Source organism: Ammodytes marinus (assembly GCF_949987685.1).
Source record: "Ammodytes marinus genome assembly, chromosome: 4".
In the NCBI taxonomy this organism is placed as follows: Eukaryota; Metazoa; Chordata; class Actinopteri; order Uranoscopiformes; family Ammodytidae; genus Ammodytes; species Ammodytes marinus.
Genome location: NC_137233.1, coordinates 18,821,796 through 18,836,671, shown reverse-complemented (window position 1 = coordinate 18,836,671; position 14,876 = coordinate 18,821,796). Strand labels below are relative to the sequence as shown.

Below are 14,876 nucleotides of genomic sequence, written 5' to 3'. Positions count from 1 at the left end.
TGTGTGTGTGTGTGTGTGTGTGTGTGTGTGTGTGTGTGTGTGTGTGTGTGTACAATATAGGCTACCAGCCACATTGTGTCCTGCGTAGTTGTGCTGTGGTGATCCCCTCCATCAACACATGGTACTTATACTGTATCGAGTGGCAGCCAATGAGAGCGCTCCTTTTAGGGCGAGCCTCCGTCGCGCTCGGCCAATCGGAGACGTGGAACAGGACCCGTGCCTCCGAGTTGTGCAGCGATGCAGTCACGTGACGCTGGAAAAAGGAATGCCAACATGGACCCGTGGCAAGGACGGGATGTGAGTGTGCTCCGACAATAACACGACGGAAGGGAAAAAGAGGAAAAACCAAACAATTATTAAACTCATCGACGACGCTGCTTTTGTCCGCTGATCCCGGTTTGGAGCTACGCACGGTAGGTCGAGCAGAATGCCCGGATCACAAGGAGAGAAGGAGGAGTATAAATAGATTTTTTTTTTGACCCAGCCGAACTTGAGAGCTGTGGATTCCTGTGCAGGCGCAATTGTGTTTTCGGTTCGATTGCCATGTTGTCGAGCCGCTCTTCCTTTACGAATACAGTCAGAGCGCAGTTTAGTGTTTCCGCTTTGGCACGGCGATCGTTGGTTCGGGCTTTTTAGTTTTCTTCGCCACACGGTTTTTTGGGCGCGTCAGTGCGGGCCGTGTTTACCCTGCGCCTTGTGCGTGCACTGTGTAAAGTACAAGGCCCTGCTGCAACATGTGCCTGACGCTCTGACAGCAGCTATACACACCTTTTACATTTAAGCTATTGGGAGATTGTCTTACCACTGTGAGCGAGTCCATTCAGAGTCTGCTTACAAATTGAAGGTGAAGAGGAAACTGCCGCCCCCAAGCTGATTTAAGTTTAACTTTCAATAAAGGCCTACTTGAAAACTGCTTAGCCTAAGCAAATAACTTATTTTCCATTAGACCCTACACTTTTAAAACATATTTTACCTGTATTAGGCCTATGTAGCCTATTATTATTAAAATGTATTGGTAAACAGTTAACTGGCATTAATAGTAGCAGGGCAGTGCCAGAGGATTTCAGATGGCATGTCTCTGTTCAAAATGAACAGAGACATGCAAGAGATGCTTAGAGGCTGCTTTGCCAACAGTGCAACATGGGTAATATTCTTGGGTTCTCATCCCAATAGCCCCCAATTTACTAAATGTGATTTTGTTTTGGTAAAGATGTTTGCGAATTCAAAGCCTCCTAATGCATGCATACCAGATTTTTCCAGCAATGTCTGGCAGATGGGCCCTATGAAAAAATGCAGTTTAAGGCCTACTATACTATCTAAGGTTATAATTTAGTTTTTTTGGACATGAGCTTTTAGGGTTGCTGGTTTGATCCCTGTCCGGTCCACATGTTGTAGTGTCCTTGAGCAACACACTGAACCCAAACCGTTTCTTGCTGTTGTTGGTCGACCTTGAGCAGAACTATGGTAGCCATATGTTATCATGTCACAAGATTTTTGACTAAAATAATATTCCTAAGCAAGTTTCATTGTAAACTTATTTTAAGTCCTCGTTTTACATGTGTGAACCCACCTAAAGGTCGAGTCAGCGATTTTGCAGAAGGTTTGTTTTAACATAATTTTTAGTCAAATTCAATGAATATCTCGTCACAATACATACTGTCTGTACTGTGTGCGCAGAAGAAAAAAATCTAGTATTAGTACACAGCCTATGCTCTGTAAACTGTTATGTAAACAAGGGGTTTGTAAACAAAAGGGGTCCACCTGGCTTGCAACCTGCCCCTTTACAGAGCCTAGGGGGCTGTGTATTAACACTGGATTATTTATTTTTGTCAGCACGCACAATTTTGTGATTTTGACAACAAGCATTCTCCAGAATCGCTGACCCCACCTATAATTGCACCAACATGATGAAAATAGGGTCTCTAAGAATTCAATTGAATTTCCCGTTTAGTTCTTATTTCTTAAATATGTGCTTCGTTACCAACAGGTATATGATCACATTTGTTTAATATGTGGGCGTATGATGAGGCAAATGAAGAGCTGTTGTTAATGCACTTCTACTTCCTGCTGGGTAATAAAACCCAATCTCCATGTTTTGCCTTTGCAGGGTTTTTTTCTGGATTGTGTTTCCTCCACATCCTATCTCCTGCTATTGGCCTGGATCAATGGTGTCTCTTAGCAGCAGAACGCTGAGTTTGGAGAATGAGCTGTTTAGCAGCAGTCTGTTCCTACAGGGCCTGGGGGACAGAGCCCTTAGCGAGGTGGGCAGTTCACCAGCCAGCAGCCCGGCCGCTGGGGGGCTGGGGGCCATGCACGGCTTCAGCCCCGGAGAGGAGGAAGAGGACGAGGACGAAGAGGAGGATGAAGAGGATGGGATGAGTCTTCATATTTTCCTAGGAGCGTCGGTGGAAGAGAAATCCGAGAGCCCGGAGTCTACACTGCCCGAATTCCCCTTCCACCCCTCTTCCCCGTTCTCTCCCACCCTGGAGGACATCGAGGAGTTCTTAAGGGAGAAGATGGAACTTGTCAAAGAGGGGCTGCTGGTGCCCAAGGAGGAGGCCTCTCCTTTGCCGTGCAGTGGGGGCTCTCCGTTCTCCACTGATGCACAGCTGGCCGCTCCCTCAGAGACTTGCAGTGACCCGGGGACTTGTGGTGCAAGTCCAGACACCCCTCTGACCGAGCAGCAAAGCCCCAGCCCGGCCGACCATTCTCCTTCTGCCGAAGCGACCCCCTCGCCTACCACCCTAACCCCGCCGGTGCTCCTGGGCAGTCCACTGGTTCTCCAGCTCCAGCCCCTACCTCTGGCCCAGCCTCCCACCCAGGCAGGATCTTCTCCCCCCGGGGCCCCGAGTGGCATTTGGCTCACTCATCTGGTCATGGGGCTCCAGGGAGCCACAGGACAAAATCTCACTCTGCTGTCCCCTCAGCAGATGGCCTCCAGCACCAACCCCAACACCACCACCACCACCACCACCACTACTACCTTGTTGGCAATAAACAGTGGAGATCCCAAGTCAGGTGACCAGAAGTACGTGAGGATCGCCCCTCTGCCCATCACCATGAGGACTCTAGAGATCACAGGCCTGACTGGCCTGACTGGGGGACAGGCCAGTAATGGTGTGTTGAAGGCCGTGGCCCCACGGGTGACCAGGGTGCCGCCCACAGAGAGGGTCCACAAGTGCTCCCACCCGGGCTGTGGGAAGATGTACACCAAAAGCAGCCATCTGAAAGCTCACTTTCGCCGGCACACCGGAGAGAAACCCTACACGTGTAGCTGGCCCGAGTGCGGCTGGAGGTACGTGTACTGTACTATCTCACACAGTCTTTTTAGCTTGTTTGTAACAATTGCATTAGCAGTTCATGTCAACTTGGGCAACTCCGTGACTTTGCAGCTAGATACTATTTGCGCCCCCCACACACACACACACATACACACACACACACACACACACACACACACACACACACACACACACACACACACACACACACACACACACACACACACACACACACGTGCTTGTACTTTATGTTGTTTCCTGCGATGAAGGTAGCTAAACATGGTCAAGTCAGGGAGAGGAATGGAAGGAGTTTTCTGATGTAAACACTCTGCAGTTCTAGTCCAACTATCTACATCTGGTAAGCCAGACTATGTGTACTGTAAGAGGATCCATGGGTTTAAAGGGTTGTCAATTCCCAAAAACTGGACAGTGATGTATGATACAACTCTAGGTCATTATCATAGTGACTGCAACTATTGATATTCTTTGTAATCTTTTCTATTCATCATTAGTTATATCAAATGTAGGGTTATTATAGTTTTCCAACACTGATGGTGACGTCTTCATCTACTTGGTTTTGTGTGAACAGTGTCCAAAACCCTATAAGTGTGTGTGTGTATGTATGTGTATATATATATATATATATATATATTATATGTATATGTATGTATATATCAAGAAGCACCCACAAAATGTTTCAGTTGTTAATTTTACCGCTAAGAAAAAAACCTCGACGTACAGCAGAAGGTATACAATTCATGCGGGATGCGCCGACAATATTGTTGTAATTCTTTAGAATTCCTCATGGGGCAACAGAAGTTACGCACAAGCTTTTAGCGTTTTCTTTTCCGTATCCTATGTGAAAGTGGCTTTTGTAGCTGTGTTCCTTACTCCACCCTCCTGCTCTGTTTTTGTGTGTTGCCAGGTTCTCCAGATCTGACGAACTGTCCCGTCACCGTCGCTCCCACTCTGGCGTCAAGCCCTACGAGTGCTCCCTGTGCGAGAAGAAGTTTGCCCGCAGCGACCACCTGTCCAAACACACCAAGGTCCACCGCAGCTCCAGGCCTGGCCGGATCATCAGAGCCACTGTGTGAGACACCTTTCGGCAGGAATGAACAATGCCCTGCACCCACCCTACCACCCAGTCGGCCTGTTGCTGGTCTGGGTTTGACCGGGGAGCGATGGTGGGGTCCAGGGCTTCCTCAGGACTTTTCGTGCTTCACAAGCAGAACAGTGAAGAGAATCTCAGCTGGAAAGTGGATTTCACTGGCCTTCCTAGGACTCACATTGAGACTCATAACAGGAGGACATTCTTAAAGAAGCCCCCCCCCCCTGTTTGTTTGCAGACACTGCTTGCACTTCTGTTCTTGTTACAAAACTGCTAGGTGCTGCTGCGAAGGTGCTGTCCAGCTGGTAAACAGTAAATAGCAGTGTCTGTCATTCTAAATAGCTTCCCCTTTCTACTCTTGGAATTTGTCCCTTCCTTCTTCCTCAATGCCAAACTTCAGGGTCCACAAACACAGTAGATGCTTCCAAACGTTTTTTTTTGTACGTTGCTTGAAGCCAAACTTGTGCTCAGTTTAAGCGTCACATGTGTGGCCCTGTGTTCTAACAGTGAGACTTGCAATGGACATGTTCACGTAGTAGGGTGACATTTATGAAATTATGTAGCAGGATCTCACAGTTACAGTTCACTCTAAATGGAACGTGTGACTCATAATATTCGTACATGCCTAGACATTGTTTTCGTCAACGACTAACCCCTTGTGGATTTTGCTCACAATTTGGGCCAAGCTGAGAAAAAACGTGCATCCCCTTGTTGGCCTTTATTGCATTAGTCCAAACATACTCTACCCAGTTTTGACCCGTATGCCTTTTTTCAGCCCCATCTACTATGCCCTAATCTCTATCAATGCCTTTGCCTTTTTGTTATCACTAAACCTCACTTAGATCCTACTGTTATCAAATTACTGTTCTTATTTAACTGTGATTTTGAACTGGAAGGTGGGGGGGTTGCCCAAACCAGAAATCCCTGTTCTGGCCCTGGTGAGAGCATGAAAACAACACCCTTGGTGCGTGACAGTTTATAAGCTCTTTGTTCTCTCTGAAATGCTCTTGAAATCGTTGTGCGGCCGACTTCTGTGGCCTACAAAAACTACTCTGTCTATATATGTTACTCAATGGTTCAAAGTATCTACTTTACTTTTTACTTTATTGTTCCCGAGGGGAAATGTATTTTTCATAACACTGTACATTATGAACAGCACGCTTACAGATACACCGTAAAATAGCAGAAGTACAAACATAGGACATGCAGGAAAATAATGTGAAACACTGCTCCTCCGTTATTTACAGTAGCAGTTACTGTAAAACATTTCTCTGTTGGGGTTATAGCAGCAACACAAGCTACTAGGTTGAACACAGCTGGAGAGGCAGCTAACATCTATTCAATCATCTGTATTAATATTATGTGTACTGGACATAAAGGACAAAGATAACATGTACAGCTTGTAGCCTTTATATAGATGTTTTAATGGTTTTTTTGATAGAGGATTTTTCAATCAGTGCATTAAGCTATTCAGTCGTGTTTCTGGAGAGAGGTTTCTTGGTCTGTTTTATATGAGTTTGATTGTAGCGTGATCAATCGGTGGAATGTCAGACTTATTATGGTCAGGGAGACTTTTGGAGTCCCACTCTACCCATTCACAAACCATTACGGCCCAGTCTGTAAGTTTTCAAGTGCACTTGTGTCTGTGGGAAATTTAAGTAAACGGTCATTGTGCTCTTCCAGAAGTTCCATAAAATGTATTGAAACCGCAAAATATGCCACACATAAAAAAGAAATCAACAGATTTTGGTGGAAGGTTAATCTGCACATGCGCAGTTCAGTCATCATGGTCGGTTTGTTCTTTGACCTATAAACTTTGGTCCCTGTTAACCGAGCCAATGCTTAACATGAAGATACTGTATAACTGACTGTGTGTAACCTACCTGGATTGTCTCTGTGGAAAAGCAGCAGACCCTTGCTACAAACCCTGTTGGCGTCTGGCCATTTTAACTTAGCTTGAGCAACATTTGTGCTCTCTTGGATATACTCGAACATAGAGCACTTGTGCATGTAGCAGTATGCGGCGGTCATTTACGCAGCAATCCTATTCTAATATCTTTGTCTCTTAGCATTATGGATACATTAGGTTTCACTCTTAGAAACTGTGCTTTTTTCGTAGTGTAGAAAGCCATTCAAAGCAGACAGACGGGCAGACAGTGTTTATCTGTCTTTGTGTCTGAGCCTCCCCAGGCTGCTTCTACTGACCTACATGCAGATCTGTATTCCCTAATCATCATCATCATCCATCTCTCTCTCTCTCTCTCTCTCTCTCTCTCTCTCTCTCTCTCTCTCTCTCTCTCTCTCTCTCTGTCCTGCCTACATATCAGGTTGAACACCGGCTGTTTTTTCTTTTCTTTTCTTTTTTCTTTTTTTGAATACCAGAAATGCTATTTTCCTATTTGCAAAATAAATAAAAATTAAAATGTGGAATCCTTCGGTTTGTATTTATTTGACGGATACCTATTGATAAATACATTTGAAAAAAGTAACTAACAGTAGAGTCAGTCAGAGCCGGCCCATGCCTCTACAATGTTAGTACTGCCCAAATCACTGACTACTGTTAAATGTGATTTACACACCCAGTGCCGCTATTGCCTCCAATGTCCAGCTGGGTGAAAATAGTAGCCAGCCAAGACCCCGACCCTCCTGAGGGGTCCGGAGGTATGTATGGAGGCTAATATAATACCAATCAGTCTGAGCCTTAGCATTACAAATAGACCTCATGTGAGCTCAGCTCCTTTGTGAGGCAGTAAGAGTCAGGGGAAGAGGACAAGAGAGAGCGGCAGGAGGACGAGGACAAAGGAGACAACAGACGGAGACAAGGTCACTATTGTGGACCATGTTATAGATCATGGCCTAACAATATAGGAACCTGGGCAGAGAGTGCAGCCCAACAACACAATAGATCCATAATTAGGAGATTTAGACTGGATATCAGGTGATCATTTCCCTGTTGCTTCTCAAAGGATGACATTGCATGTGATGTCGATGAGGCGATGTGGCCAGACGCAAACGGGAGGCGGTATCCAAAGGATTCATAATCCACTCGCCCCTTTCCTTACAACACTTATTTTTATTTTATTTTACTGTAATTGTTTCAGAGTTCATAGTGACACACTGCATTGCTTGTTGAACTGCAATCCTACCTATTTGTTGTATTTTTTTTTTTGGCCAAAACCATGAAATTGCAATATAAACTTTTTTTAAGAAGCTTTTCTATATTTTTTCCATGTGTCTTATTGAAAATATAGTGGATGAATCTTTTCTGCAAGAGGTTGGATATTTCCCCCGTTGCTTGGCAAGGGAGGACATTGCCTGTGACGTGGATGAGGTGATGTGGCCAGATGCCAACAGGAGACAGGATCCATAGACTAAATGTCTTCCAATCATTCCCCTACAACACTATGTTTTGTAAAACATTCTAGTTGTACCATTTCTTGTGTGTCTTAGTGTTAACATTTTGTTTTCATGTGTCTAGATCAACTGTAGTGGATCAACCTTTCACAAAAAAGATCTGTATGAGTCTTTTAAAGTAAAAAAACATCCAAAGTACTGAATACAGCTGTGTTTTGCATAAAGCCCATCTGTGTGTTGTTGCTGCTAGGAAAGAGTAATTCAAAGGTGCATTTGTGTATTGTTTTGATGCTAAAAACAGTTTTAAAATGGGATTGTTAGGTTTTGTTTCAAGAGTTTAATTTTGCCGTATAAATTAAAAGTTTATCTCCATGTGCTTTGTCCTATACGCCCTGTGTGTTAAGTTTTGACACAGCGGGCCAAAGTCTGCAACATGTGTGTAAGCATTTGGCAAAAACTGTAACAGGACAGCTGGGCCAAGGGAAGACTAAAGGAAGACTGAGGGAAGAAAAACCTAATTCATTATATTATAATAGTTATTTTATAATGATAGAACGCTGGTTCCGTATGGGTGAAGTATTCCTTTAAGTGTGGTCGGATGACGTAGACAACTGAACTGATATGTATTGTATAGGTAAACATTTATATATTTCTCGGAAAAACAGTTCTTCTGCTGCTCTGCAAAAGTACAATCCTGACTTTTGCTACAGCGACGTCTCGTCCGCACTCCTTTACAGTTTTTTCCGAATGCTTACACACATGTTGCATACTTTGGCCCACTGTGTCAAAACTTAACACACAGGCCGAATAGGACGAAGCACATGGAGATAAACTTCTAACTTATACGGCAAAACGAAACTCTTGAAACAAAACCTAACAATCCCATTTCAAAACTGTTTTTAGCATCAAAACAATACACACATGCACTTTTGAATGACTATTTCCTAGCAGCAACAACACACAGATGTGCTTTATGCAAAACACAGCTGTATTCCGTACTTTGGATGGTTTTTGACTTTAAAAGTCTCATACAGATTTTTTTTTGTGAAAGGTTGATCCACTACAGTTGATCTAAACACATGAATCAAAATGTAAACGCTTCAGATTTTTTATTTTATTTTGCCATTTCAGGTTTTTGCAAAAGTAAAAAAAGAAATGGTACAACTAGAATATTCTACAAAACATAGTGTTCTAAGGGAATGATTGGAAGACATTTAGGCTATGAATCCTGTCTCCTGTTGGCATCTGGCCACATCACCTCATCCACGTCACAGGCAATGTCCTCCCTTGCCAAGCAAAGGGGGAAATATCGCCTTGCGTGCCGTATCCAACCTTTTGCAGAATTTTTTGGAAAGATTGATCCACTATATTTTCAATTAGAAAAGAAAACAAGTTTATATTGCAATTTCATGGTTTTGGCCAACAAAAGAAAAAAACACAACGAATAGGTAGGATCGCAGTTCACCAAGAAATTCAGTGTGTCACTATGAACTCTGAAACAATTACAGTAAAAAAAAAAGATGTGTTGTAAGGAATGGGGCGAGTGGATTATGAATCCTTTGGATACCGCCTCCCGTTTGTGTCTGGCTACATCGCCTCATCGACATCACATGCAATGTAATCCTTTCAGAAGCAACAGCAAACATATTCCTGATATCCAGTCTAAATGTCCTAATTATGGAGCTATTGTGTTGTTGGGCTGGAGTCTCAGACCAGCCTCCTATATTGTTAGGCCATGATCTATAACATGACCCTGTCTCCGTCTGGTGTCTCCTTTGTCATCGTCCTCCTGCCGCTCTCTTTTGTCCTCTTCCCCTGACTCTTACTGTCTCACAAAGGAGCTTAGCTCACCTGAGGTCTATGTGTAATGCTAAGGCTCACACTGATTGGTATTATATTAGCTTTATTTTTTATTTTTCATGTGTGTGAATCTGTGTGTTTTTCCAATTTTAGTTGTGTTTTGTATTTTACAGTTTTTGCCGAATGCTTACACACATGTTGCAGACTTTGGCCCACTGTGTCAAAACTTAACACACAGGCCGAATAGGACAAAGCACATGGAGATAAACTTCTAACTTATACGGCAAAACGAAACTCTTGAAACAAAACTTAACAATCCCATTTCAAAACAGTTTTTAGCATCAAAACAATACACACATGCACCTTTGAATTACTCTTTCCTAGCAGCAACAACACACAGATGTGCTTTATGCAAAACACAGCTGTATTCAGTACTATGGATGGTTTTTGACTTTAAAAGACTCATACAGATTTTTTTTGTGAAAGGTTGATCCACTACAGTTGATCTAGACACATGAAAACAAATTGTAAACGCTTCAGATTTTTTATTTTATTTTGCCATTTCAGGTTTTTGCAAAAGTAAAAAAAGAAATGGTACAACTAGAATATTCTACAAAACATAGTGTTCTAAGGGAATGATTGGAAGACATTTAGGCTATGAATCCTGTCTCCTGTTGGCATCTGGCCACATCACCTCATCCACGTCACAGGCAATGTCCTCCCTTGCCAAGCAACAGGGGAAATATCGCCTTGCGTGCCGTATCCAACCTTTTGCAGAATTTTTTGGAAAGATTGATCCACTATATTTTCAATTAGAAAAGAAAACAAGTTTATATTGCAATTTCATGGTTTTGGCCAACAAAAGAAAAAACACAACGAATAGGTAGGATCGCAGTTCAACAAGCAATTCAGTGTGTCACTATGAACTCTGAAACAATTACAGTAAAAAAAAAGATGTGTTGTAAGGAATGGGGCGAGTGGATTATGAATCTTTGGATACCGCCTCCCGTTTGTGTCTGGCTACATCGCCTCATCGACATCACATGCAATGTCATCCTTTCAGAAGTAACAGCAAACATATTCCTGATATCCACTCTAAATGTCCTAAATATGGAGCTATTGTGTTGTTGGGCTGGAATCTCAGACCAGCCTCCTATATTGTTAGGCCATGATCTATAACATGGTCCACTATAGTGACCCTGTCTCCGTCTGTTGTCTCCTTTGTCATCGTCCTCCTGCCGCTCTCTTTTGTCCTCTTCCCCTGACTCTTACTGCCTCACAATGGAGCTGAGCTCACCTGAGGTCTATTTGTAATGCTAAGGCTCACTGATTGGTATTATATTAGCTTTATTTCTTATTTTTCATGTGTGTGAATCTGTGTGCTTTTCCAATTTTTGTTGTGTTTTGTATTTTAAATAGATGTGTTTTCCAAAGGATTGCAGGTGATTTCCTTTTTGACCAATGTGTCTTATGTAAAACACTGTGTGTAGTGTAGTGCAAAAAGTGTTTTGGAGAATTTCAAAGACAGTGCAAAGCACTTATTGTGTTTGTAGGGTTGGTGCTTGTGTTTAGGGCATGGTCACCAAAGTTAGAGGTTGTGATGCTTTGGGCCTAGCAACCACTATTAGTGTGTAAGCATTAGGCAAAAAATGTAAATAGATGTGTTTTCCCAAGGATTGCAGGTGAATTCATTTTTGAACAATGTGTCTTATGTAAAACACTGTGTGTAGTGTTTTGCAAAAAGTGTGTTGGAGAATTTCAAACACAGTGCAAAGCACTTATTGTGTTTGTGGGGTTGGTGTTTGTGTTTAGGGCATGGTCACCAAAGTTAGAGGTTGTGATGCTTTGGGCCTAGCAACCACTATTAGTGTGTAAGCATTCGGCAAAAACTGTAAATGACTGCGCTGACAGCCATCTACATGAGCTAACAGACTAAATAAGTATACAACCACACTTCAAAAATACTGAACTATCCCTTTAACTCAAAGCAGAGAGGAAGCTGCAGCTTGGCCTGCCGCGCATATCATGGTGGAATGTATCGCTGCTGGTGCTTTCCACTTATGTGTTTGTCTGGGAGGGAACGCCCGGTGGAAACTGGGATCAGCTTCAAAGCTACAATCCGCCTTGCCTCCTTTTCCTCCTATGCTCTCCATTACACTGTCGCTAATCTGGAACCATGTGTTCACAAAAAGCTGCTCATCACATCCCTGTGGTCCAGCTTTCATTCATATACAGTATACTGTAGCTGAGAGTCGGCCGGAACTGATCAGACTTTAAAAAGAAACGCCGCCAAACCCTGTATTGTCATAAGAGTATTTCTTTAAAGAGTGTAGATGTACTGCCCTTTACAAAGGCTATATGACGTGAGTAAGAGTGACAAGCAGTGGTGTGACCAAGTCTTCTTGTGTGTGTGTGTGTGCGCTGGAGAAAAAAATCCACACAGTTAATACACAGCCTAGGCTCTGTAAACTGGAATGTTAAGGCTAGTTAAGGTGGACCCCCTTTGTTTACATACCAGGTTACAGAGCCTAGGCTTTGTATGAACACTGGATTCTTTTTTCAGCGCACACACACAGTATGGATATTCACTGATTTTGACAAAGTGTCTTTGACACTGATTGAATCGCTGACTCTTTAAGGCAAGTCAGATCCCAAGTCAAGTCACCTTTTTTCCCCACCAAGGATACAGCACTATAACCTGTAATATGCAGCCCTTGGTAAGTTTAATGTGGTAGACTGGCTGTCAGAAATCTTCAATGACCAGGTGTTACATTCAGCAATTTATTTTTTCCTTCACAACAAATGTGAAATGTTTTAATCAAATAGTGGCACACAGACACAGTCATGATGATCCCTGTTTACAGAGCCTGGGCTTTGTATTAAGACTTTAATTATTTGCATGGCACGCAACATATGGACAGGTAGCAGATCACAAGGAGATATTCACTGATTTTGACAAAAAGTGATTTTGAAACATGCATTCTCCAGGATCTCTGACTCCACCTATAAATACCATGACAGGGTCTGAAAGTTAAACTCAGATAGGGTACAATGGTATCATGTATGCACTAACCTTAGATTCCAATTGATGAGAACTTACTATTGTATATTTTCAAGTCTGCAACTAGAAAAGTGCTGGCTCCCAACAGACGTGCACTGTGTAACTGTAAAATATGAGCCCATTGAAAAACTGCAGCAGATTTTAATGAGGAGTATCCAAACACTGTAGATGTTCCCCCCTGGCTAAGATGAGTCATTTAGCCAGTGAAGGAATCCAGCAGCACCACTCTATAAATAATCAGCAGCCAGTCTTTGGCTGCATCATGTTAAGGCTGAATAGCCGTAATGCTTTTTGGATGAATTTCAGAATCTTGTTTGGACAGATACCATGCTCCCATTGGCTGCCATAAAGAGCAGCCACAAGTGTTTGCAGCATCTCAGATTTGTTTTTGATGATGTATAGACCTACTTGCCAGCTTTTCTAGCTGCTCCCTTAAATGCTTCTCAGTGTCAGCTGTGCCTATGACACCTGCTAGATGTGTTTTTTAAACGTGTGTTTCTCTTAATCTTGCTCTATTATATTTCATAATAAACATACAGTATATCTGCAAATTTAGCCTGAATTGAATGAATTCAGCTTTTGTGTAATCTATGTTATTAAACCCTGGTTAGAATTATTTTAGTTATATATTTACTCTGACTACAGGACTGCCAAGGATTGGTTGATGTTAGTGTGCCACTGCCACACAATGCTGCCCCTTGGTGGTTCATCTGAAAATATACTTGCAGTTTCAGTAGCTTACATTCTTGGTGTATGTAAAGAAGATAGTAGGATATTTGATATTAGTCTATGTTGCTGGTGAAAGTCTGCTAAAAAAAAGTAAATCACTTCAGGGACGGTTATTGTGCATTACAGTTGCCGTCTTATTTAAAGTAATTCACTAACCAGTTTATCAATGTCTGCATGCATACTGTTCATCCTTATTTCTTTTGATATATAAATAAATATTTCAAGTCACTAAAATCCTCTCCTAGTTATTTTAGTGACAAGACTTTCAAAGTTAAGAGACAACATAGCTCAGCTTTCGGCAGCCTGCTAAATGTGACGGAGCCAATTTGTGAGTTACTGAGTTACAACAAGGACATTCTATTCAATGCTTGGTGTAAACTACAGAGGGAGTTAGTTACCATTTGTGAAAGCCTGTGATAGACTGGTGAACTTTGTCCTGGCCCAATCCTAATGAAGAGGGTGTCATAAAGAAATAGCATGGGACTACACTGCCCAGGCATTAGGCTCAGGGCCGACGGACTGCGGGGGAAAGTGCGACAGTCGTGGGGGGGGCCCAAGGCAGAGCCCATAATTTTTTCTTTTTCTTTTAACAAGTCAAATGTGGGGCCCCAATCTTCGAAGGCCCTGAACAATGCCTTTCCAAAAAAAAAAATAATTGACTGGCTTTTTTCTCCCCTGAACCTTGCAAGGAGATCAGGGGCCTGCGCATGACTAAGGCATGTGTGCGGGAGAATAAGCAGGAGCAAGCCGACAATGAATTGAACTGGTGGCGAAAATAAACGCAGCGATGTTTCTATGGGGATATTTAGCTTTAAGACTCCATATCACTGTGGCAACACAACCTATCTATCAGCTCAGACAGCGCAGAGAAAAGTCTGATGAATGCATGAGAGTGATGGCCATGCACAACTGTAAGGTCAGTGTGTGTTGTATTTTCGTATTCAAATAAACAGTTGTTTATTTTTATAGTGCGCATTGGCATCTTTGAGCAAAATACCCCCAACATTTTTGCGCTGCGCCGCGCCTCCTGTGACACTGGCCAGTGACCACCTTCATTAAGACATTTTCTGGGAGAAACACTGCTAAAAGTAATGATTTGGTCATTCATCAAATTAAATATTGTGGAGTTGTCTGGCTCAGAGAGCCGTGTGTATTGTAAGACCGCCTTTCAGGGGGCCCATCAAGACTTTTTGTATAGGGGACCAAAATTTGGTGCTACGCCCCTGATTAGGCTGCCTCCCCCACCACACACCTCTTTGGTTTTGTTCTTTTCATTTCTTAAATTATCAACGTGTGCAAACATATTTAATCCACCACAATAAATAAACAAGGTAACACATTTTAAAAAATAAATACAAATTGAGATAGCCTTTTTCTATCATTTGATGCCACCAAAACTAATTATTTGACAAGGAAATTTTGCATTCATTTTTTACCACCTGAAGTAGTCTCTAAAGTAAACTCTAATATTAAATAGCAAATTGTGTATTTACAATAGACAGTAGCCTAAGATGTTTTACCCGTTAATTGTAGGCTTATTTCA

General features: G+C 42.5%; 1 protein-coding gene across 1 annotated transcript; it reads left to right on the top strand.

Annotated features, from left to right (window-relative positions):
• Positions 1 to 278: 278 nt before the first annotated feature.
• Positions 279 to 6,765, top strand: LOC307249955 (uncharacterized protein). The gene is made up of 3 exons (XM_080026863.1): positions 279 to 413; positions 2,108 to 3,295; positions 4,207 to 6,765. The coding sequence occupies exons 2-3, from the start codon at positions 2,166 to 2,168 to the stop codon at positions 4,373 to 4,375; spliced, it is 1,299 nt and encodes a 432-aa protein (XP_079882989.1). The 5' UTR covers positions 279 to 413; positions 2,108 to 2,165; the 3' UTR covers positions 4,376 to 6,765.
• Positions 6,766 to 14,876: the final 8,111 nt, after the last annotated feature.